The sequence below is a fragment of the Emydura macquarii genome, unplaced genomic scaffold (assembly GCF_026122565.2).
Source record: "Emydura macquarii macquarii isolate MOO-44397 ecotype Brisbane River unplaced genomic scaffold, CSIRO-AGI_Emac_v2 contig_3647, whole genome shotgun sequence".
NCBI classification, from domain to species: Eukaryota; Metazoa; Chordata; order Testudines; family Chelidae; genus Emydura; species Emydura macquarii.
In genome coordinates this window covers 1,195,993-1,219,450 of record NW_027133784.1, presented here as the reverse complement: position 1 = coordinate 1,219,450, position 23,458 = coordinate 1,195,993, and the positions used below count along the sequence as shown (strand labels likewise).

Below are 23,458 nucleotides of genomic sequence, written 5' to 3'. Positions count from 1 at the left end.
CCCAACTATCCATCAAAGCTGAAAAAGCATTAGACACACATCTACTAGTCATCAGTACTTGCAATCTATATCCAAGACTTGCCTTTGTTAGAATTACCTTATCTTTAGATTTGGAAAAGGTACCTTTCCCTCTTAAGCAGCCTAGTGCTCAACTGGTAGCAATGAAAAGGAAAAAAAGAATTCATACATCCACCATTTAAATTAGAAATAAACTAATACCCAACTAGGTGCATCTCAGAACCTAAGATCCTGAATTATATGGATGACATCTGGCTGACCAGAGCTATCAAGAATCCAATCCCTGCTCTTTCAGGACATGGTCACAACCCTTGAAAACGTCACAGCTATAAAAGAAATGTATACCCCACCCAGAATAGGTCTAGAGATAGGGATAGGCCATGAAGGGCCTTGAAAATGAAGACAAGTAGCTTAAGTTCGATGCAACAAAGAAAAGGGTGCTATGGAAGGGATGCAAAGAGAGGGATGACACTTTTGAAGCAACCAATAAGGAAAATGATCTTTGAAGCTATGGATATGAGGCAGGGAAAATTGTATTTGTCAAGGCCAAAGAGAGAGATATTACAGTAATTAAGACATGAGATGAGGAGTGTTTGGTTGAGAATTTTAGCTATGTAGATGGATAAGAAAGGCCATATTTTAGATGTTATGCAGAAAGAATCTGCAAGATTTAGACAGCCTGGATGTGAGTCCTGAGAGAGAAGCCCCGTTGAAGATAACACCAAGGTTACAAACCTAAATGAGAGGTAGGATGGTTGAGATGTGCACAATGATCAAGAAAGGAGAGAGCGAAATAGGACACGGGTGGAAATTTAGAGCTCTGTTTTAGCCATGCTGAGCTTAAGCTGACAGCTATACATTCATGAGAAGGCAACAGTGAGACAGGCTGAGATTTTAGTTTGGACAAAGGGAGATAGGTCTGGAGTGGAAAGTTAAATCTATGAGTCATCTGCATAGTGACAGTAATTGATTTTGTGTTTGTGGATGAGATTACCTAGAGATAAGTGCAGAGGGAAAAGAAAAGGGAACCAAGGACAGCTCTGTGGAATCCCTCTTAGAAAGTTGGATGGTGGATGAGGAGGACTCACTAAAGGAGCAATTAGAGAGGTAGGAGAAGAACGAGAAGACAGTCACAGAAGCAAAGAGAGGACAAAATTTTAAAAAGGTGAGTATAGTTGATAGTGTCAAAGATAGCTGCTGGGTGGAGTACTGGTACTGTCATTAGAGACTTTGGCAAGAGCTGTTTAAGTGTAGCACATGGGGTGGAAACTAGAATTAATTAAACACAGGGGTCAAGGACAGAACAGGTGGTAAATGTTATTTTAGGATCAAAGCCTACATTTACCACCAGAGATTCTTAAATATCACAATTACGTAATTCCCTTGCTAATATCTTTCCTAATAAAATGTCTCCACCAGCAGCTTTGGAAACATTTCTCCATCTTTTTCCTTGAACCAATTACTAGAATTCTCCATAACTAGAAATCTGTATTGGTCTAAAGATGTATTTTGCCCAATAATTATTTCTCTTTTCCAATTCAAATAAAAATCTTAAGTGCAGGTGACTAGACATAAGATTCAGGCTCGGAGTACTTTTCTCCATCTTAAATGCCAGTCTTAATTTGACAAGACTAAAAGACGTTGTGGAGAGAATGAAACAAACAAACAAACAAAAAAGGCAAAAAATTGTGAAGGCTCTTACTCTCGATTGCCCCATGGCTCCTTCGCTGCTGGAGGAAGGAGAAAAGCTCTCCCAATCCTCTTGCTACCACCACTGGTGGTGGCTTCTGGGAGGGAGAAGTTGCACAAGGAACGGAAAATAAGATGTCCCTAGCCCTTTTATTACTGCCATATCTGGACTGACTCCATGTTGGGGAACAACCTCTAAACTTCTGCTGCAACCTCTGTTTTTGTCTCCCATATTGTTCAGTTTACTAGAAATATTCAGCCCAGACATCTGTTTTCAATGCCAAACAAAGCATTTTAACATTCCATGGTAAAAAATTTAATTTTCCATTGTCGCAATCAGAACTGAACGAACTTCTGACTTGATAAACTGCTATAACTCTACAAAGCTGTTTACCCACTTCTGTATAGCCACCTCTACCCCTGAAAGCAGGGCAGTGACAACTACATTTACAATATAACAATCATGTTAACAGCCTGTAGCAGAAAAGGTTATTTCATTTTGTGATTAGCTCAAGGCAATGCGGTCAGAAACATTTGACCTTTCAACACCAGCATGTGGCTTAATTATAAAACAGGAAATTATGACTGGAAAAGGATTTTAAAAATCCCACCAATGTTCCAAGGAAATTTCAACTTTAGTTTTAACAAGATTTTTGTGTTGGTGGATTTTTTGTTTTGTTTTGTTTTTTAACACAGAATATTATAGCTGGATCAAATGAAGCACAAAGAGGTTTATAGATGACTTGCCCTGAGGTTACCCAGTGAATCAGTGATTTAAATCAGATTAAAAACCCAGCTTCCTTTGATTCCAAGTTTCTACTTTGCTACTTACTGCATAAAATCGGAGAGGAGGGTGTCTGGAGCGTTAAAGTCGAGCCATCTTTCCGAGTGATGTTAACACGGAACACCAATCTGGCACGGGTGCTTTTTTTCTTGGAACCAGCAATCCCTATTCGAGCTTCAACATCTGCATTCCTCAACTTCAGTATTCCTACACAATCAACCCTAGCAACACATAACATTAGAGTTAATAACCCAGTTGAACTTCCACAACTGCAGCTATAACATTTACCAGTACTTATATGTTTACAAGCTCCATAAATCCACTCAGGTTTGTTTACCAGACTCAGACTTTTTTAAATGCAGTTAGAGCTAAAAGTAGTTCATATGCCTTAACACATGAAAGAGCAGTGAAACTACATCTCTAAGGGAGTTATATCACCCTAACCTCAACTCATCCCTGCCTGCTTTGTACATGAAATGATGAAGCAAGGGAAAAAGTATTGAAACTATGAAGATAGTAAACCTAGAGAATTTCAAGTGATTCCATATTAACTCTCCTGAGCACTCAATTTGCCTCTACAGATCCCTCTCCCCCACGCTTGGAGACTGAAAAGCTAGTTCTGGGGGAGTAGTGCAAACTAGGAATACAAAGGACTACATTACCAAAATTCTGCATACACCTAAGCTTCTTTCTCAAGACAGTAATGCCTTGGCTGAAAGCATGAAGAAACTTCATGTACTCACATGGTTGACTTATGGCTATTGGAACCTGGTGCAAAGCAAATGTGCAGTGCCTAGCACAATGGGGTCCTGGTCCACAACTATGGCTCCTAGCTGCTACAATAATACAAATAAATAAACAATAGCTGCATCTGTGCCCCAAATAAAGGGACCATACACAATGTCAGACTTGGGCCAGCGGCACTGTGCATGCCATTTCACCAGCTATTTAGCAAAGAAATTCCCAGAAATTGAATAACCTTTTCACTTATTACATGCCAGTAGGAGCCCATAACAGTTATTAAAGATCTTAGTCCTGACAATACAAAAGCCTAGGGACCATTTAATATCTACTTTGTAGTAAACAGTTTTTTGTGGATGCATAAGAGCCAAAGAAGAAAATAGGAAAAAGAAATATTGATTCACATGAAGGCACTGACATTCATTTGTCAACAGTGTCCACTAACACATTGCTAAGGTTCCAAAAACAGTGCTGGAAATCTGGTTGGTGGGAGATATGAAGGCTGCCTTTGAGAAAGCTGCCCGGACAGAAACATTTTCTGAGACTCTGTCTACACTCACCCCCGAGATTCGGTGGCAGTCGATGGGAGTTACACAAGCTACGCAAAAAACTTGTGCAACTCCCGTCGACTTCTCTGCTTTTCTTCTGTGTGCCGTCTTCACTGCACTGCGCTGAAGGGAACCGTGTTCCTGTCAATGCAGCGCTACGCCACTTGTGAAGGTACTCTTAGTATGTCGATTTCTGGATGGACTGAGCAGGTCTGCACTGACCGCTCAGTCGATCCAGAGACATCGATCTGACGGCGGCAACTTTGCTGCCATCAGTGTAGCCGTAGCCTGAGATAGTCCTACTGCTCTCCTTACTAGTAACTAGTCATTAAATGGGCATCTAGAGGCACGTGTGGGCAGCTACCAAATGAATGTTAGTGGAGGCATCTTTCTAACTTGATTTGTTGTAGAAAAATATTCTAGATTCAGAAGTCAAGTGGATTTAGTTCATTAGTTAGACTGCTACACAGCAAAATTATTCAATTGAAAGTTAGTTTTGCAAACTGAACGTTTTTGTTTTTTTAACATCAAGAGAGCTTATGCATAGATAAATGTGTCATTTATTTAAATACATATAGAAAGAAAGTTGCTCCATTGAGAAGAAAAATCCGAATTTGATTTTCTTTCTTTGAGCCAAGTAAGAACCACTTGGAAGACTAACGTATTACTAACAACTAAGCATATTTCAAGAGTTCCTTGACTCTTCTAGTTAGAGTGGCAACAGATGAGGCTGTGTGCTCAAGGATCTACTACAATTGCTACATGAAGAGCTGAAGATACTGTTTTTTAATACCCCAAGAGGACTGTCTTCCAAAATAAAATGGACATGGAACCAAACTGGTGATTCAAGCAGAACACTGCCAAGCATTTATCTGTTAAAATCTGAACTTTCTAATGAAAAGCTGGAAGAATGAAAGAGGTGTGGACGAGAGGCCGAATGGGAGCACTCTGTACTGATAATGATCCTGCCCAAACACAAACCAAAGGAATCACCTGTGAGACGGTCTGATGGAAATGTGGAAGTAGGCATCTTGTAGGTCAAGGGCCAAAAATCAATCTCCTTGCTCCAGAGCTGGAAGAATAGCTGCTAGTCTGACCATCTTGAACTTTGCGCCTTCACGTATCCATTTAGTGCCCTTAGAGCTAGTATGGGTCTCCGGCCTCCCTTCGCCTTGGGGATCAGGAAATATCAGGAGTAAAACCCTTTGCCTCTGAGGGGAATGAGGACTGGATCTATGGCCCCAAGGCACATCAGATGATCTATTTCCTGATGGCGTAGACTCTTGTGAGAAGGGTCCCTGAAGGGGGATGAGGAGGGAGGGTGGGTGTGGGGGAGGGATGTAAAGTGGATAGCATAACCCTTCACAATAATCTTCAAAACCCATTTGTTGGAGGTGATGTTCTCCCAACTCCTGCGGAAGAGAGGCGACTTCTAAAGGGACGTGGAAGGTCAATAGATAGTAACTACTGTTGTTGCAAGCAATGGTTGTTTGGGATCTAGACCAAGCATCTAAATTGGTGTTAAGAAGTGGAGGACTGGTAGGTTGACAGCTTCTGCTACTGCATCCTGGGTCTCTTACATTGCAGCTCATGATACCACTGTGACGGTGGGAACGGAGTTGTTTGGGAGCTGTGAGGTGGCCGAGAGCCCTATTTTCTCTTCTGTCCAGCTGTGTAGATTCCTAGGGAGTGTAGCATAGCCCTGAAATCCTTTAACACGTGGAGTGATGCGTCAGTATTATCAGCAAAGAGGTTTGGCCCTTTGAACGCTGGTCTTCAATCACCATCTGCACTTTCTTTGGGCAACCCCCAAAAGGTGTAACCAGGATGCCTGCCTCATTTCCACTGCCATCAAGACTGAGCAGGCTGATGTGTCTGCAGCATCCAGTGCTGTCCATAGCATTGTACTGGCTACTAACCAGCCCTCTTTGACAATGGCCTAAAATTGGTCTTTTTGCACTTATAGCAAGTGGTCAATAAACACAATGAGTTTCCCATAATTTATGTAGTTGTACCTAGCCATTTTGGCTTGGGAGTTTGAGCCCCTGAACTATAAAATCACCGACGAGTACCTATCCCCCCAAAAAGGTCTAGCCTCTTCCAATCTATATCATATGGGGTTGACTTGCCATGATGTTGCTTTCCCCATGAGTTAACCACATCCACTATTATAGTTAGGTTGAGGGTGTCTAAAGAGGAAGTCTGCCCCCTTTCGGAGATGGTATGGGATGACATAATACTTATCAGCTCTTTTGCACATCAGTGCAATAGAAACTGGTGTCTGCTGGATGATTTTGGCAGTGTCCAGAAGTGCCTTGTTAATTGGGAGGGCAATTCTGGAGGAAGAGGAGGAGGAGGAGGAAGTGTGGAGAATATCCACCAAGCTTGTGGTGCAAGTCTGTCACCTCCTGTAGAGGGATTTGAAAGACTCATCTGCCACCCTCTTAGTAAGTCCTGAAAGAGCCTAAGTCATCTAATAGCAATGGAGGAGGGAGCATCACAGCCTCATCTGGTGAGGATGAGGGGATGTTTGCTGGTGGGGTAGTTTCCACTTCAAACCTGGCTTCCTGCCTCTCAAGTTTCTTCCTCAGGTTCCATGACTCTGGACATTGAAGCCGTAGGGGAACATCTGATGGACTCTCTCTGAGAGACACTTGATGTTTGTGAAGTGTAGGATCTGTACATTGCCCATGGATCCCAATATGGTCAGTGTGAGGAAAGGGCATGGGTGGTGGTAATGGTGCCCACAGATGACATACCAGGCTTGAGGGTCAGATGGAGGGTGCACAGTTGGGGAGGCCCACCATGTTGTAATGGTGGGCCATGGTGGGAGGCTAGGGAAAGATTGTTGTCCTGGTCACCATCTGATTCCTCGCTACAGAAGGGTGGTGCTGACTGGGGTACTGGGAATAAATAGCCCAATGCCGGTGGTGATTTCGGGGACCTAGACATGCTCAGTACCGGGGCCCCAATACTACCGAGTGGTGTGGATTCTGGTCCTTCCACAACCGCAAGGTCCCCTCAAGAAATGGAACTCCTGCGGTACTGTCAATACATTCGGTACCATCAAGAGTACCAGTGCTGACTTGTCAGTACCGACAGTTGCTTATGGGAGGAACGCTCTGATGAGGGTTGCTTTCATGTACTCTGTGCTGAGGATGGTTTTGTTGTGCCAATCTCTTAGAGGCAGTACAGTCTCTGTCTTTGTATCTGGGAGGTGGTGCCGTTGCTTCCAAGCCTGTGCCCATTGGGTTCTGAGGCACTACGGCAGAGCTCATACCAAAGGATCCCTGATGTTTCTGGGTACTGTGCTTCTGTGCCATTGGTACCGAACTGGCCGAACACTCCAGGGATCCCCTCTTGCTGGCCGAGGACTCAGTTTGCGGGCTCAAAGCGCTTTTCCTAGCAGCTTTGTAGAGGGAATCAGGCAACTTTTTTCATGATTCTACCCCTCTGGAGGATGAAGGCTCTGGGGATGATTTCTGTCTTGGAGAGGTTTCAGGACTGGGGTCAAGACAGCGAGTGCACCCTCCATGAGAAGAAGCTTTAACTTGAGCTCCCGGTTCTTATGAGTTCTCATCATTAGCTGCTGGTAGAAGGTACCCTTCCACAGAATATGCGCCTCTGCAAGACACTGACCACTATGAGAGTGCTCGTCTGTTACTGGAATTGCCTCTCGAAGGCAGGGGAACCGGGTTTGCCCCTTCAGGGTGATCCCCACCCAAAAAGGTAGGAAAAATGTGATTTTTTTTTTTTTAGAACAGAAAAACAAAAAACTAACTATTAAAAGGAAACAAAAAGCTCCAAGAATAGCTACTACTTATACTAAACACTATCAAGAACAAAGAAACTACTACTCATGCTGTTCGAGGCCAAAGACAGTTGAGAAGGAACTGAGGGCAGATCGCCTGCACAACACTAGATAGCCTCAAGGCAGATCATAAGGGAGGGAGGGCAAATGCACAGGCCAAATGGACACAGCTTCCTAAAATCTCCAATTAGAGACACAAGGGCACAAATACACCTACAGCAGAGCACCCACAGGGACACTACTCAAAGAGAATATATGGCTCTTTTTTCTAAAATGCAGATGCATATGTTAGGTATCTTCTACAGACAAAAGTGAAGGATGAGAAGACTTCTCTTATGACCACACAATACTTAGTTTAGCATACCTATTACCTAGATTGCTTTGAAAATTGGGGACTGTTAAAGAGGGAAAAACAACTCCCTTAACATTGAAAGTTTGTACTCCTACTGGAGAGAAAGAAAGTCAAATTACTGAATGAATCTTTGGCAGGAGATAATCACTGAACAGTAATAATTATAATTATAGATAGTGAAATGGTCTGAGAAAGCTCAAGCCATCATATGACGAGAAAGTCAGAATGAGATGTAACACCGGAAATAGCTTTGCTGCCTAAACATCTTCATTCAAAACAGAAGGATGATAGCCAAGCAAAAATAATATAGCAAAATAGCTGATCTTCTTCTTTATAGATGAGTCAAATTTTGGAATAAAGGAACACATTGACAAAAACTGTAGGGCCCCATGTATATACAGAGGTCATAGTAAGTAGTCAGATAAAGATACAGCTGCAGACCATATCCTCAGAGGTGTGCAACCCACCACTGTGTGACATTTTGCACTGTCTCCTGGGGCTGTCATGAAAAAAATACCAGTTGGCATGAGAAGGGATAAAATAAAGAACCCAGTATTGGCAATGAATCTGACCTACTCAAAAAAAAATCTGGTGATATTTCCAATCCACTTAAAGAAGCAGAGATAGGTGGCATTGACAACAACAATTGGGAATCTGATCCTTTTAATGATCCCCCAGGTTTTCTTAAGTACAAATTGGGACAACTGTCTCCAATCAATTCCTAAAATCACATTTGTAATAAAGAAATATCAAGAGTAAGAAATAGATTCCCCTTTGTCTGGTGAGAGAACAGTTCTATAATGTCTAGGTCTACCAGAAAATACTTCTTGTTTTAACAATATCATGAGAAAAGTCCCTGGAAAGGGAGAATATTGAGGCAAGGTAAAAGTTAACCACCAGGACCCAATTCCCTAATGACAAAACATAGCAAAGCAGTGTCACAGATTGTCATTTGTCTTTCCAATTTATGGAGTTGGGAATTTATATTTTCAGTAGCCTCTAAAGAAGCCCAAGACTTTCAGGAAGATACGACTGAGCTCAAAAAACAGATAATAATGCTTTTCTTTTTATTCATTTTGTATTAATTAGGGCCCTCAAATCAGAGATCCAGATCATTAGTTCATACTTTAGGATAAAACCCTAAATTACAGAGCCAGGAATAGTGCTTAGTCACTAAACACAGAATGGGCAGCCCAGTGTTAAGCATCCAACATTCCAAGTAATTTAGAGAGCTCCAGACTCTTCTGAATAGTGGCAACAAAGGATTGTTTAAATGCTTCTGAGAAGTGACCATTTTCATAACCAAGATGATAGTTGTACTTTGTCATAAATTTCTGATTCTTTGTTAGTTTCACAAATAATGGCCTAGTTAAAGGACTATCAGATGAAAAGGACAGGAATGGAACAAGCTGGGGGAGTTGCTAAACTTTCTCTGCAGTTCTCACTTTGGACAAATCCAGAACCTGTTGGACTCCATTCTTCAATGAACTCTAAAGAACACTAACTAAAAGGCCAGCCGTCTTTTTCCTTGCCCCTCGGAAAATCTAATAGTTAAAAGAAAAACTGCACAACATCTAAAGCCCCAGACAAATCTTTATGCCCTGCAAGTGCTTTACATAATGTTGCAAACACTAAACTAAGAACGTGAAACCTTAATATAAAAACTAAAGATAGGAAAAGCATTAAAAAAGATACGTGTCACAAAGTGAACACTGGATAAAACGAACACATTGGGTGAGTTTAGGGTAGGTTTTAAGGCATTTTTCTTACTGATATGTAGTCTCACTAGTGTTCTGTATGTATCAAGGTATTCATATTTTAACTGCTTTCACACAGTTTGACAGAAAAATCCAAAAAGAATCTCTGGAAACAAGTTAATAAAGGGGAACATTAAGTTTTTCTTAAAAAAGGTATCTTTAAGGTGACTTGCTAATAAAAATAAATCTGTCTGCTAAGTTTGTTTTCACATAAATTCTGGAAGCAAGTTATTAAATGAATACATAAAAAAACCCAGCTTCTTTCCATAAAGTTTTAATTATGTCAGACTACATTTAGGCAGTTTTATTTTTAGTCTTTATTATCTTGTTCCCTACTGTACATGTGTAAATAAAAAAACTCTTTGTAAGATAACAAATGACACTTCCAAACTTGATTCCTGAAGCAAAAAAAAAAACAAACAAAAAAAACCAAACAAACCCTTACTGTTTCATCCCAGAAAAACAGTGCAATTCAAAAAGAATTACTCACGCAAGTGTCATGTTGTTGTTAGGGTCAAGGCCAACCTCTATAACTGTAGTGCCTTCTATGTCCACCTCTTTGCAGGGGGTAGTGTTTCTCCCAGTTACCTTGCAGGCCTGATAGAACCCATGTGGCTTCACTCGACCAGAGTCATTACCCACAAACACTTGCAGCACTACTGGCTCACTGTGACCCTCCAGCTAGAACCAAGAAGGAAACAGTAAATTGACCTTATAATTTATTTATTATGAACTAAGACATTTAAAAAACAGTGCAACTGAACTGCAATATTTGTTAAAAGATACACTGAACCTCCAACAAAACAGTTTGAGAGAAAATGAACAATTTCTAAGGAGGGGGGAAGCAGAGAATTTCTATATAATTTACAACCTGGCAATTTGATTTTTTTGTGCTTGTTAATATCACATTGCTTAGACTGTAGCCTCAGGAATTCTAAAACCTGATTTATTTCTCCATGAAAAATATAAAGTAAACAGCATAAAAATGGCCATACTTGGTCAGACCAATGATCCATCTAGCCCAGTATCCTATCTTCCGACAGTGGCCAATGCAGGTGCTTCAGAGCGAAATGAATAGAATAGGTAATCATCAAGTGAAACAGAGGCTAACAACATTTCAGAGCATGGTTTTGCATCTCTGCACATTCTTCCTAATAGCCACTGATGGACCTATCCTCCATGAACTTATCTAGTTCTTTTTCGAATGCCATTGTAGTCTTGGCCTTCACAACATCCTCTGGCAAAGAGTTCCACAGGTTGACTGTGCGCTGTGTGAAGAAATACTTCCTTTTGTGTGTTTTAAACCTGCTGCCTGTTAATTTCATTTGGTGATCCCTAGTTCTTGTGTTATGAGAAAGAGTAAATAACACTTCCTTATTTACTTTCTCCAGACCAGTCATGATTTTATAGAACTCCGTCATATCCCCCCTTAGTCATCCCTTTTCCGAACTGAAAAGTCCCAGAGTCTTATTAAATCTCTCCTCATATGGAACTGTTCTATACCCCTAATCATTTTAGTTGCCCTTTTTTGTATCTTTTCCAATTCCAATATATCTTTTTTGAGCTGGGACAACCAGATCTGCACGCAGTATTCAAGACGTGGGTGTACCAACTGGCATTCTCATTTAAAGTTTGTAAACAATGTCAATACACTGTCAAAATATGTTATGGAAAAAGGCTTCTTAGAGACACCTGTTCATAGGTGCCCCTCAATATGTCCAATATGAATGTGCTGCCCTGTCCACAATCAGTTTGCAAGGCTTCAAGTGATAGAGAATCCACCACATCCCTGGGCAGGTTGTTCCAGTGGTTAATTCCTCTCACTGTTAAATTGAGGCTAGAAATAAAGAACAAATCTTTGTCTTGCTTAAGATTTCAACCACTGGATTTTATTATGCATTAATCTGCTAGATTAAAGAGCCTTCTATTATCAGAGATATCTCCCCATATAGGTAGAGTCATATATTTTAAGGTCAGAAGGGGCCATTAGATCATGCAGTCTGACATCTTATATAACAACAGGTCACAGAATTTCACCCAGTTACTCCTGTAGTAAACCCAGTGACTTGTATTTGACTAAAGCATACTGAGCAACTTATTGAGTGATCTATCCCATCATGCAGTCCCACGGGGCTTCTCCCAGTCAGAGGCATAGGGACAACCAAGAGCATGAGAATGCATCCTTGACCATCCTGGCTGTCCTCCATGAATTTACCTAATTCTTTTTTTTTTAATCCAGTCACACTTTTGGCCTTCACAATATCTCCTGGCAATCAGTTTCACAGGTTGACTGTGATTGTGTGAAGTACTTGCTTACGTTTGTTTTAAATCTGCTACCTATTAATTTCACTGGTGACTCTGGTTCTTGTGTTATGTGACACAATCACATGGGATAAAGAAAGGATGGTTGCTGAGCTTCATAACTGTTGTTCTGTGAGATGTGTTGCAATGTGCATTAACTTTGCATTTATCAGCATTAAATTTCATCTGCCATTTTCTTGCCCAGTCACCAAGTTTTGTGAGATCCCTTTATAACCCTTCAGAGTGAGCTTTGGATTTAACTATCTGGAGTAATTTTGTATCATCTTCAAACTTCTCCACCACCGTTTACCCCTTCCTCCAGGTCATTTATGAATATGTTGAACAGCAGTGGCCCCATAACAGACCCTTGGGGACCCCCGCTATTTATCTCTCCACTGTGAAAACTGACCATTTATTCCTTCCCTTTGTTTCCTATCTTTTAACCAGTTACTGATCCAGGAGAGGAGCTTCCCTCTTACCCCATGACACCTTACTTTGCATAAGAGCTATTGGTGAGGGACCTTGGCAAAGGCTTTCTGAAAGTCCAAGAACAGTGTATCTATTGGATCACCATTGCCCACATGCTTGTTGACCCCTTCAAAGAATTCTAAGAGATCAGTGAGGCATGATTTCCCTTTACAAAAGCCGTACTGACTCTTCCCCAACATATCGTGTTCATTTATGCGTCTCATAAATCTGCTTTTACTGAAGTTTCAATCAGTTTGCCTCATACTGTTAGGCTTACCAGTCTATAATCACCCCTGGGGACTTTTTGAAAAATCGGCACCACATTAGCTATCCTCCAGTCATCTTGAACAGATGCCGATTTAAGCAATTAGTTACATACCACACTTAGGGGTTCTGCAATTTCATATCTGAGTTCCTTCAGAACTCTTGGGTAAATCCCATCCGGTCTTGGTGACTTATTACATTTAATTTATCTCTTTATTCCAAAACTTTGTATGAGACCAAATTCCTTTACTAGAAAGTGGAACACCTCTGGGTGTAGTTCCCATACCGAATGGTCTAACTTTTGCCTGCTGAGCTAGCTACAATCCTTTTCCTTTGGTTATGAAGGAAGCAAAATGACTCCAGATTCGTCTCTGCACAAATCATCAAGAGATGAGGTTCTTAGGAGGACTGTAGACTTTGCTCCCCCTTGTCGGTTGGCATATGACATGGTTCAGGTGTTGTCGGTCATGATCAGCACAAGGGAGTCCCAGATATGTGAACAGAACCTTGCAACCGTAGCGGATTGCCCCGAGTTCTCTCCAGTTGCACTGCTTTTGCTGTCTCGTTTGAACAAGATCCCTTGGACAATCTTTGGCTGAGCGCCCCACCTCTCCAGATTGCATCTGTGGTGATAACTGTCCTGACTGGTTCGCCTTTTAGAAAGCCTGACTTGAATCTGCTCATCCTCATCCAATATCTGAATAACCTGAAAATCTTCTGAGCAGAGATACCTTCACTAAGCAGAGGATAAAAGAAAGCTCATGTGAGCACAGGATCACTAAGAATATCCACATAGGAGATCACTGATCCCAGAAGCAACAGAAGCTTATCAGTGGGTTGAGACTTAAGTGTTTTTAAGATTTCTCACAAGTCTTTCATGAAATAAGAAACTTTGTGGAGGACAGAGCCTGTTTCCATTCTGAGATAGGGAATTTGCTGAGACAGTTTTAACTGACTGTCATAAAATCAGTTCTCCAGAATCCTTATCAGCTGGGTACTGCTGTCTATGACCCTGATCCTGGATGAGGCTTTCATAAGGAGGTCACCCAGGAAGATGTAGGCATGGAACCAATAGGGAGAAACCCTTAGGCCATGCAATTCCATCCCCCCTCCCACACACACACTTTTTTCCTTCCTAAGGTTGAGGGGGACGATGTTTGCAATACTGTCCACCCATGTTGGCACTGCCTGTTAAAGACAGCAGTGGCACTTGGGATAGCAGATGACAGATCATATTTGTTTGTTTATGTTGTAGGCCTGATGCACCCTGATAGTTTTCATGGCTGTGAAGCTTCACTGGCCCTTTGATATTTTGTTTAAAACTATGCTACCCCATAGGAGGGAAGGGAGCTGCCTCTCCTGCTGGTCTTGGGGCAGCTGCCTGTCCCAGACTAGGTGATTTTGCCCCCACTGCTTTCTGCGAACTCTCCTGATCAAGGAAGGACAGCTGCAGGAAGCCTTGCCCAAGCCTGAGTACTTGAGAGGGGTCTGAGTCTCCACAGAACAGACACAGATCTCCCCCAAAACACTTAGTCAGTAGGGAAGTCACTGGAGACAGTTTCTGGTTTTCCCTCTCTTTTCTTTTTCTGATATGCTGCATTCTCTATGGATGAGCAGAGGGCATGGAGAGAAAGAGAATCCCCTCAGTTGATAAAGGCAGACTATGAAAGCCTGGAGATGTAAGCCTTCCTTCTCACCCCTTTTCTTTTATTTCTTCTTTACATTTGTTCTGAAGCACAGAGGAGCTGGTCTGCCTGCCTGCAGCTGAGAAAGCAGATGAAAAATTGGCAGTTTCTCAGAAGTAGAGCCGCAGTTCTTTTGCCACTGACTGGCCAGTTCAGTCTGTCTCCATGGCTGCATAGAGCAGAGACCCAGAGTTATGGATCTGTGAAACTCATTATGAATAAGAAAAGACGGTTACTAAAACTGTTGTTCTTCGAGATGTATTGCTCATGTCCATTCCATGCTAGGTGTGTGCGCACTCGTGCACAGCTGTCGGAGATCTTTTTGCCTTAGTGGTATCCATACGGCTGGCTCCAGCACCCCCTGAAATGCCGCACTCATGCCGCGGTATACGAGGCGCTGTTGTCCCTCCGTGCCCTCAGTTCCTTCTTGCCGTCAACTCCAAGGGCAGGGACAGGGGGCAGGGGTCATGGAATGGACATGAGCAACACATCTCAAAGAACAACAATTACAGAAGGTCAGTAACCGTTTTCTCCTCTTCAGGTGCTTACTCATGTGCATTCCATGCTAGGTGACTCACAAGCCGTTTCTCTGGAGGCAGGCTCAGCATTATGGAAGTACTGTATGCAATACTGCCTTCCCGCAGCTGGCATCATCTCTTGCCTGTTGCGTAATGGCATAATGGGAAGCGAAAGTATGCACTGAAGACCACGTTGCTGCCCTGCAGATATCTTGGATGGGCACTTGTGCTAATAAGGCCGCTGATCTGGCCTGCACCCTAGTCGAGTGAGCTGTTACAGTCACTGGTAGAGACATTTTTGCCTGTTCATAACAGAATTTTTTATGCATGCGGATATCCATGAGGAAATTCTCTGTGAGGAAAGTGGAAGGCCTTTCATCCTTTCTGCCACTGCTACGATCAGTTGTATTGACCTATGGAAGGGTTTAGTCCTTTTGATATAGAAGGCCAAGGCACATCTGTCATCCAGGGTGTGTAGCCTTTGTTCTTCATTGGATCTATGCAGTTTGGGGAAAAATACTGGCAGGAATATGTCTTGGTTGATATGAAACTGCGACACTACCTTTGGTAAGAAAGCTGGGTGGGGTTGCATCTGACCCTTATCTTTATAAAACACGATATAGCGTGGCTCCAAGGACCCTGATTTCAGAAACCTTTCGTGCCGAGATGATTGCAACCAGGAAGGAGACTTTCCACGAGACAAGCAGTAACGAGGAGGTTGCCAATGGTTCCACGAGTGGCCCTGTAAGTCTTGAGAGGACTAGGTTCAGGTCCCACTGCGGGATGGGATCCTGACTTGTGGGATTAGTCGTTCTATCCCCTTCAAGAACCTGCCCATGATGGCGTGGGCAAAAACCGATTTATTTTGGATTGGGGGATGGAAGTCGGAATAGCTTCCAAGTGAACTTTAATCGATGAGAGGGCTAGACTTTGATGCTTAAGGTGAAGCAAGTAGTCCAAGATTGACTGTATCGAGGCCTGGAATGGGGCACAGTTCCAGTCTATTGTCCAACTGGAAAACCAATTCCATTTTGCTAGGTATGTAACCCTCCAGTAGGGTTTTCTGCTGCCCAGCAGGACTTGTTGCACTGTGCAGAGAAAGCTTGTTCTTCCGCATTCAACCATGCAACATCCATGCTGTCAGGTGAAAGGATGACAAGTTGGGATGTAGTAGGTGGCCATGTTCCTGAGAGACCAGGTCTGGTCACAGAGGTAGTTCCAGTGGGATCATTGTTGAGAGCTCCAGCAACATACCAAACCAGTGCTGTCTCGGCCAGGCTGGGGTGATGAAGATCATCTTTGCCCTGTCCTGCCTGATCTTCAACAAGATTCTGTGGTATTGGAGGGAAGGTGTACATCAGCCCACCTTCCCATGGGAGCAGGAAGGCGTCCGACAGGGAGCCTCTGGCGACTCCTGGGATGGAGCAGAACAGGTGGCATTTCCTGTTCTGCCTAGATGCGAATAGGTCCACTTGGGGAGTCCCCCATATCTGGAAGATCATGCTTGCTACCTCTGGATGAAGAAACCACTCATGGAGAGATGAGAAAGAGCAGCGGCGATGATCTACCAACTTGTTCCTGGCACCTAGGAGATGTGATGCTGTGACACAGATGGTGTTCTGAATGCAGAAGTTCCATAGACAAGTGGCTTACTGACATAGGGGTGATGATCGGGCTCCACTTGGTCTGTTTATGTAGTAAATCGCGGTGGTGTTGTCTAGAATCCGAACTACCTTGCCCTCCAGATAGGGAAGTAACGCCTGGCATGCTAGCTGGATCACTCTGAGCTCCCTGACGTTTATATGGAGAGTACCATACGATCCTCTTGTGACCAAAAATTTGCATGCGGAGGTCATGGAAGTGTGTCCCCCATCCCAGCTCTGAGGCATCAGACACTAGTGTCACTGTGGGGAAGAACCCTGCAAATGGGACCCCTTCCAGTTCAAAACAGGGATTTGTCCACCACATGAGGGATGATTGGACCGACTGTGGAACTGTGACCACACGACCTTGTGTCTGTTGGGCCTGAAGACTGAAGCTAACCAAGCCTGCAGGGGATGCAGCCGAAGATGAGTATTTTGAACTACATATGTGCACGCTGCCATGTGGCCCAACAGTCTGAGGTACAAATGGGAAGTCATGACAGGGTGGGACTGAATGTCCATAATCAGGCCTAACATCGCCTGGAATCTGGACTCTGGGAGGAAAGCTCTGGCTTGTGTAGAGTCAGGAATGGCCCCTATGAACTCTATGTGTTGAACTAGAGACAGAGTTGACTTTTGCTCGTTCACTAGTAACCTAGACTCTGGCAGGTAGATCTTACTAAACTGAGGCTTGCTGGACCTGAGCCCTCGACCTGCCTTTGATGAGCCAGTCGTTCAGATAAGATTAAATTTGAACCCCACGGCTTCTTAGGTTCGCGGCCACTACTGCCATACATTTTGTGAAGACTCTCAGGGCAGAAGAAAGGCCAAAGGGTAGAGCTGTAAATTGAGAGTGGCCACCGCTTACCATGAAGTACAGGAATCTCCTGTGGCTTTGGAAGATTGAGATGTGAGAGGGCAGCATACCAGTCCCCTGGATCCAGCGATGGAATGATAGCAGCTAGGGAGACCATGTGAAACTTCATTTTCTTGAGGTATCTGTTGAGGCAATGCAGGTCCAGGATGGGTCTGAGGCCCCCCTTGGATTTTGATATGAGAAAATAAGAGTAAAACCCTTTCCCCCTCTTTCATCTAGAGGAATGTCCTCTATTGCTCCTCCCCGCAGGAAGACTCTCACTTCCTGCACAAGGAGTTGCTCACAAGAGTGGTCCCTGAAGAGGGACAGAGAGGGAGGGAGGGACAGAGGGACCAAAGCGAATTGCAGGGTATAGCTCCGCGATGGTACGGAGGACCCAGTGATTTGATGTGATCTGAGTCTAAGCCCGGAAGAAAGGGGATAAACTGTTCAGAAATAAATGGGGGGTGGATCAGGGGTGAGACTGCCATGAGCCCCTCTGGTGTTGCACAAGGCCCGCTGGGCAGCCGGGGAGGAGGAAGCAGGGCGACAGTGTTTAAACCCTTTGTTCTGATTCATCCTCCTATAGGATCCCTGATGTGGCTGGCTGAAGTACGAACGAGGCTAATGAGGCCAGAATTGCCTTCTGGAGCTGTGTGGGATGTACAGGCTGAGGGAACGCAGCTTATTCCTAGAGTCTTTTAAGCCATGCAGTCTATTATCAGTTTGTTCTGAGAATAGCGTGTTTCCCTTGAATGGCAGGTCCTGAATAGACTACTGCACTTGTTGTGACAGCCCAGATTATTGTAGCTATGAGCAATGACACCTACAAAGCCACTGACCTTGCTGCAGAATCGGCCAGTCCATTGCCATCTAGAGGGAGGCTCTGGTCACTGTCTTGCCCCCCTCCAGGATAGATGAGAACTCCTGCTTCATGTCCTGTGGCAGGGAGTCCTTAAATTTTGCCACTGAGTCCCAAATATTATATAGTTATATCTCCCCAGCAATATTTGCTGGTTGGAAATTCTTAATTGGAATCTGGCCATGGAGTAAACTTTTCTCCCACATAAATAACGTTTCTTGGCCTTCTTATTCTTGGGTGTTGAAGTTGCCTGCCCCTGTCTGTCCCATTCATTGCCTGCAACCACTACTAAAGATCCTGGCAGGGGGTAGGAGAACAGATACTCATATCCCTTAGCCAGGACATAATACTTTTTCTCTACTCTCTTGGAGATGGGCAGCAAAGAGGAGGGCATCTGCCAAAAGGCTTTGACCACCTTTAGTACCCCCTTGTAGACCAGCAGAGCGAGTCTAGTCAGGGCCACATCCGCCAGGATGTTGAAAAGACCATCCATGGGCTCAGCTAGTTCCTCTGCTTCCAGAACCAAGTTGGACGCCACCCTTTTGAGGAGCTCCTGGTGGGCTCTAAAATCATCTGATGGCAATGGCAGGTTGGGACCCATGACAGCCTCCTCTGAGGATGATGATGGTACTGCTGGTGGGGGGGGGGGGGTATGGGCTCCCCTTCCTCTGGGGGATTTCCCTTTATGAGTCTGGAAGCTCGGTGACAGAGACGGAGCTTGAGTTCGTATTCCATACTGGGTCAGTCAATGCCCTTGACTGCTTCCCTGATGCAGTCACCAAGGACTGAAAAGAATAAAGGCCAGGGGCCATTGGGATCCCCCACAGGTTCCAGTATGGTCACTGGGTCAACCACTGGCCTTGAGGCTATGCTCCCATCAATGGTCCTCCACTCAGTGCCAGCAAAGTTGTTGACTTTTGTCCCCTGGGCCAACTACTGGGCTCCCCTTCTGAGTCCAAAGAGAACCTCTCTCCTCTTGGGGATTATGGAGGTGCTGAACAAGGTTCCTCCTGGTGGCTGCACTGGAGCACCAGGGAGCAGTGCTGAGGGGAGGGTGACCTCTGGTAAGATTCCCCGGAGCAGTGCCATGTTGGAGCAGAGTGGCATCTGGGTGGTGGTGTTTGATGACAACGCAGGCTATGCAGTACCAGAAACTGGTGCCCAGTTAGTGACTGCTGCAATGTTGACGAACAGCACCGTGGTGGTGATCAGCACCACGGTGACGGTGACCGTCGGTGCCGAAACCAAGTGAGCAGGTTCCGAGCAGGTTTCAGTGTTGCCTCCATTAGTAGGCCTTTCAAACAAATGTCTCTGTCTTTTTGTGTCTACGGTCTGAAGTCCTCACAGATTTTACATTTGTCCCTCACATGTCTCCCCTCCTGACATTTCAAACACCAGTCGTGTGGGTTGCTGAGAGAGAAGGGCTTATGGCATGTGGTACACAATTTAAAGCCCGGGGATCGGGGCATGCCCCACCGCTGGGCAGACGTCCCAAAGAGGGACAACTATTCTAAGTATAACTAATCTTTAAGAACTATATACAACCAGCTACAACAGAAGATCACCAAGTACTTTCAGACACAAGAGAAGAGTCATTCCAACAACCGTGACTAGTGGAAAGAAGGAACTGAGGGGACATAGGGCCAGCAACGCTTCGTATACCATGGCATAAGCGCAGCACTCCAGGGGGCGCCAGAGCAAGCCCTACGGATACCATTAAGGGAAAAATATCTCCGACAGCTATGCATGTGAGTGTGCACACACCTAGCATGGAATGCACATGAATAAGCACTTGAAGAAGAATTGAAGATTTCAAGAGATGGAGAATCCACCACTTCTCTGGGTAGTTTATTTCAATGGTTAATCACCTTCCTCTGTTAAAAAATTGAGCCTTATTTCTAATTTGAATGTTTCTGGTTTTAACTTCAAGCCATTAATTCTTGTTCTGCTTTTCTCAGCTAGATTAAAGAGCCCTTTAGTATCCACTATTTTCTTCCCATGAAGGTACTTGTATACTGTAATCAAGTCAGCTCTAAATCTTCTTTTTGATCAATTAAATAGATTGTGCTCCTTAAGTCTCTCAGGACATATCTACAAAGCAACTGGGAGTGAGTCTCCCAGCCTCAGCATGCTACCTGCTAAAAATAGCTGCGTGGACATTGGGCTCCAGCAGAGAGTCAGGCTAGCCACCCAAGCTCTAGCCCACCCAATAACCTTGGCTTGAGCTCAGGTTGCTAGATCGAGTATCCTCCACACAGCTATATTTAGTGTACTAGCCTGAGCTCCACTGGCACAAAGCTTGCTCCCAGCTGCAGTGTAGACATGCTTGCACTGCCAGGCATTTTCTCCACTGCTCAATTCATTTTTGTGCCTCTTCTCTGCACCCTCACCAATTTTGTCAAGTCTTTTTTTAAAATGTGGATACCAGAACTGGATGCTGTATTCCTATGAATCACACAGAGGTAAATTCACTTCCCTGCTCTTTCTCCCTACTCCCATATATACATCCAAAGATGACATCAGCCCTTTTTCCCACAGCATTGTCATGGACTACTATAAACAGACTACCTTTACAGTCGGAAAACCTTGTTGTGTCCTGTCTTTCACTGAGCCTCGGCTGCCCTCAGTCAAGTACCGAGCTCTGTGCTGGGTCTCCGGCTGTACCACTATCTTCAGCTCCTTGCCTTCACTTTTTGTAGGATACTGACCACACAACATCGGGCTCTTCTTCCCTCCGGCTCCTTTCTGGCTTTCTGATGCTCTGAGAAGTCAAAGCACACCATTGAGAACATGTTAAAAAAAGTTCCCCTTTAAAAGCAAATCAAGGTAAAGGAGGGCCATAGATTAAAAAATAAATTGGTAGGTGAAAATGTGTAAGTAATAGCAAATGTTTAACTAGACTTGTCTCACTGACAGAGAAGGAACCCTGGAAAGTGAGGCGGAATGGTGCTTCCCTGTCTCCTCCATCCAATGCAAATAGGAACTGTTTTTCACATAAATAGCAAAGGAAGGAGAAATCAATTAGCATTACTAGAATAAGTTAATAATAGGAGGAAGGCAGATAGCCTATCCTTTGTATAATCAGAAAATGTTTTTAGGTCATATTATAAATATGCATATCCTGAACAGAATTACAGTTAAATGATATACATTTCTTCTTAGATAGAAAAACAGCCTCATGCCTGTCTCCTCCTGAATTTCCATGACCATGCAAGTTTACAGCTACTATTTGGTAATTTCTGTCAGATCAGATTGAGAAATCTATATGAAAAAGCTGTTTTAAAAGTATTTGGCTTAAGCAGATTTGCCATATTTACACTGACTTTAAAGCAAATGCAGTGCATGCAACAAGATCGTCTCTTCCCAGGTGTATGGTCTTTAAATGTACAGTATCTTGTGACCAGTTCCATAATTAAAACCTGAATGAAGAATCCCTCCAAAGTCTAACATTTCACAATTAATTTTTTTGCCCATTTTAAAGGATCAAGAGAGAATGAATGTCTCACTGACCTTATACAGTGGAGGTTTGTATAATATCATGAACCAAAGTCTAATAAACCCATTTACCAATAGTGAACAGAAATATTTTCCTGGCAACTGGGGTAGATGGGAGGTGGCTTAATCAGTTTATGCAGAATTTAAGCTTTAACTTTATCAAAAATTAGTTTTAACGTTTATGGCTGTGAAGAAAACCTTCTAAATGTCAATTAGACAGTGTTGCCTTGCTGAGTGTGTGGATATCCTGAAATAAGAGAAAGGCGTGGGCTCCATAAGGAACACTGTTCCAAAGCACCTTCTTAGCAATTTGGCTGGGGAGGAAGGAAACCTCTTTTTCTTCAAGGCCATTTACTAATGGTAGACCTACTTCCTGTTTTCCTGGCCTTAAGTCTGGAGTGGCTCTTTGCACTCCGATTAGAAAAGAGAATGGCCCATGGATTTACACAATGGTGGATCTGCAAAGTATCACCCATTCTGAAATGCCCACTGTACAGTAGCACAGAGCAGAGCTCCATTGCCTACAGGACATGCATAACTTCACGTTCCTCCAATTCCTTGCCCATCCTCTATATAACTGAGCCACAATAGTTTTGCTACAAGACAACGCTCCACTGATGTAGACGAGGGTGCAAATTTTTCCTTTAATACTGCTACATCTGGTTTTCCACAAGGTTTCATCCATTATGCTGTCACCTATACCAAACTTTGCAAGATCTTTGAACACTGGCAACAAGTAGGAATAATCTGGCTGGTGATCTAATGGATGATTTGTCAAGAGTTGCAGAAACTTAATTTGTGTTCCTAAAGCTAACCTCTCAGGACTCAAACTGTCCTATGAGCCTGTTATTTATTCAATCTGAGCAAAGAATCCCGAAGTGCTTCATCAGACCTCTTTTGTATGCTTGTTTTAAATTTAAATAAAAGAAAAGATGTAGAACTTACAGGTTACAAAAGCATAAAAATTGCAATAGTACCATTTTATGGCAAGAAATACTCATTACTCAGATGCAGTGTAGCCAAACAGGCTGTTACAAAACTCTTCAATTTTATTTTCACCCAGTTTTTTTTTTTTTTAATTCTAAAGAAACCCTCCTCCAGTTGGGACAGTGTACACAAGTCCAATGAATTACTAAGTAAACAAACGTTGAGAGCAGTATGCTTTACACTACTGTCCTAGGTAACCAAAAATACTAACCAAATTCAAGGTTTTTAGATAACCAGTTTTCTCAATGTTTTCTGTCAGGAAATTATTCCAGTATACTAGCAGTTATAAGTAATATGTTAAATTTTGAGTCCGTAAATTTCCTTTGCTTTTCATGATATCCAGAATTTTAAATCATGTCATTAAACATGGGAATTAGAAAAGGAATCTAATTATTATGAAAGCAGTGTCATATTGTTCAAAGCTCTGAGATTGGGCTTCACATTTCTTTGCCTTTACAGCTCACCTAATTATCTGTAATATCACAAGAGAATTCTCAATGCAGAAACACGATATGGCTTACACATTTTGATCTCACACTCAGAATTCCAGCTAAACAGATTAATGAAGGAGACTAAGATCATAGGAATTTTGATGGGAACAACAGACAGACATGTGACCCATTAACGTATATACACATTTAATACTTTGGCCTCCCCAGATATATCTATGCATTTTCTT

At 43.3% G+C, this 23,458-nt stretch overlaps 1 protein-coding gene across 3 annotated transcripts in view; it reads right to left on the bottom strand.

Moving 5' to 3' along the window:
* Positions 1 to 23,458, bottom strand: part of NFAT5 (nuclear factor of activated T cells 5) — a 110,156-nt gene that overhangs the window by 30,715 nt on the left and 55,983 nt on the right. For all 3 annotated transcript variants that reach the window (XM_067536714.1, XM_067536715.1, XM_067536716.1), the window contains 3 exons: positions 20,866 to 21,058; positions 10,191 to 10,381; positions 2,540 to 2,712 (listed from right to left, as the gene is read on the bottom strand). In XM_067536714.1, coding sequence (XP_067392815.1) covers positions 2,540 to 2,712; positions 10,191 to 10,381; positions 20,866 to 21,058 — 557 coding nt within the window. The remainder of the gene's footprint in view (positions 1 to 2,539; positions 2,713 to 10,190; positions 10,382 to 20,865; positions 21,059 to 23,458) is intronic.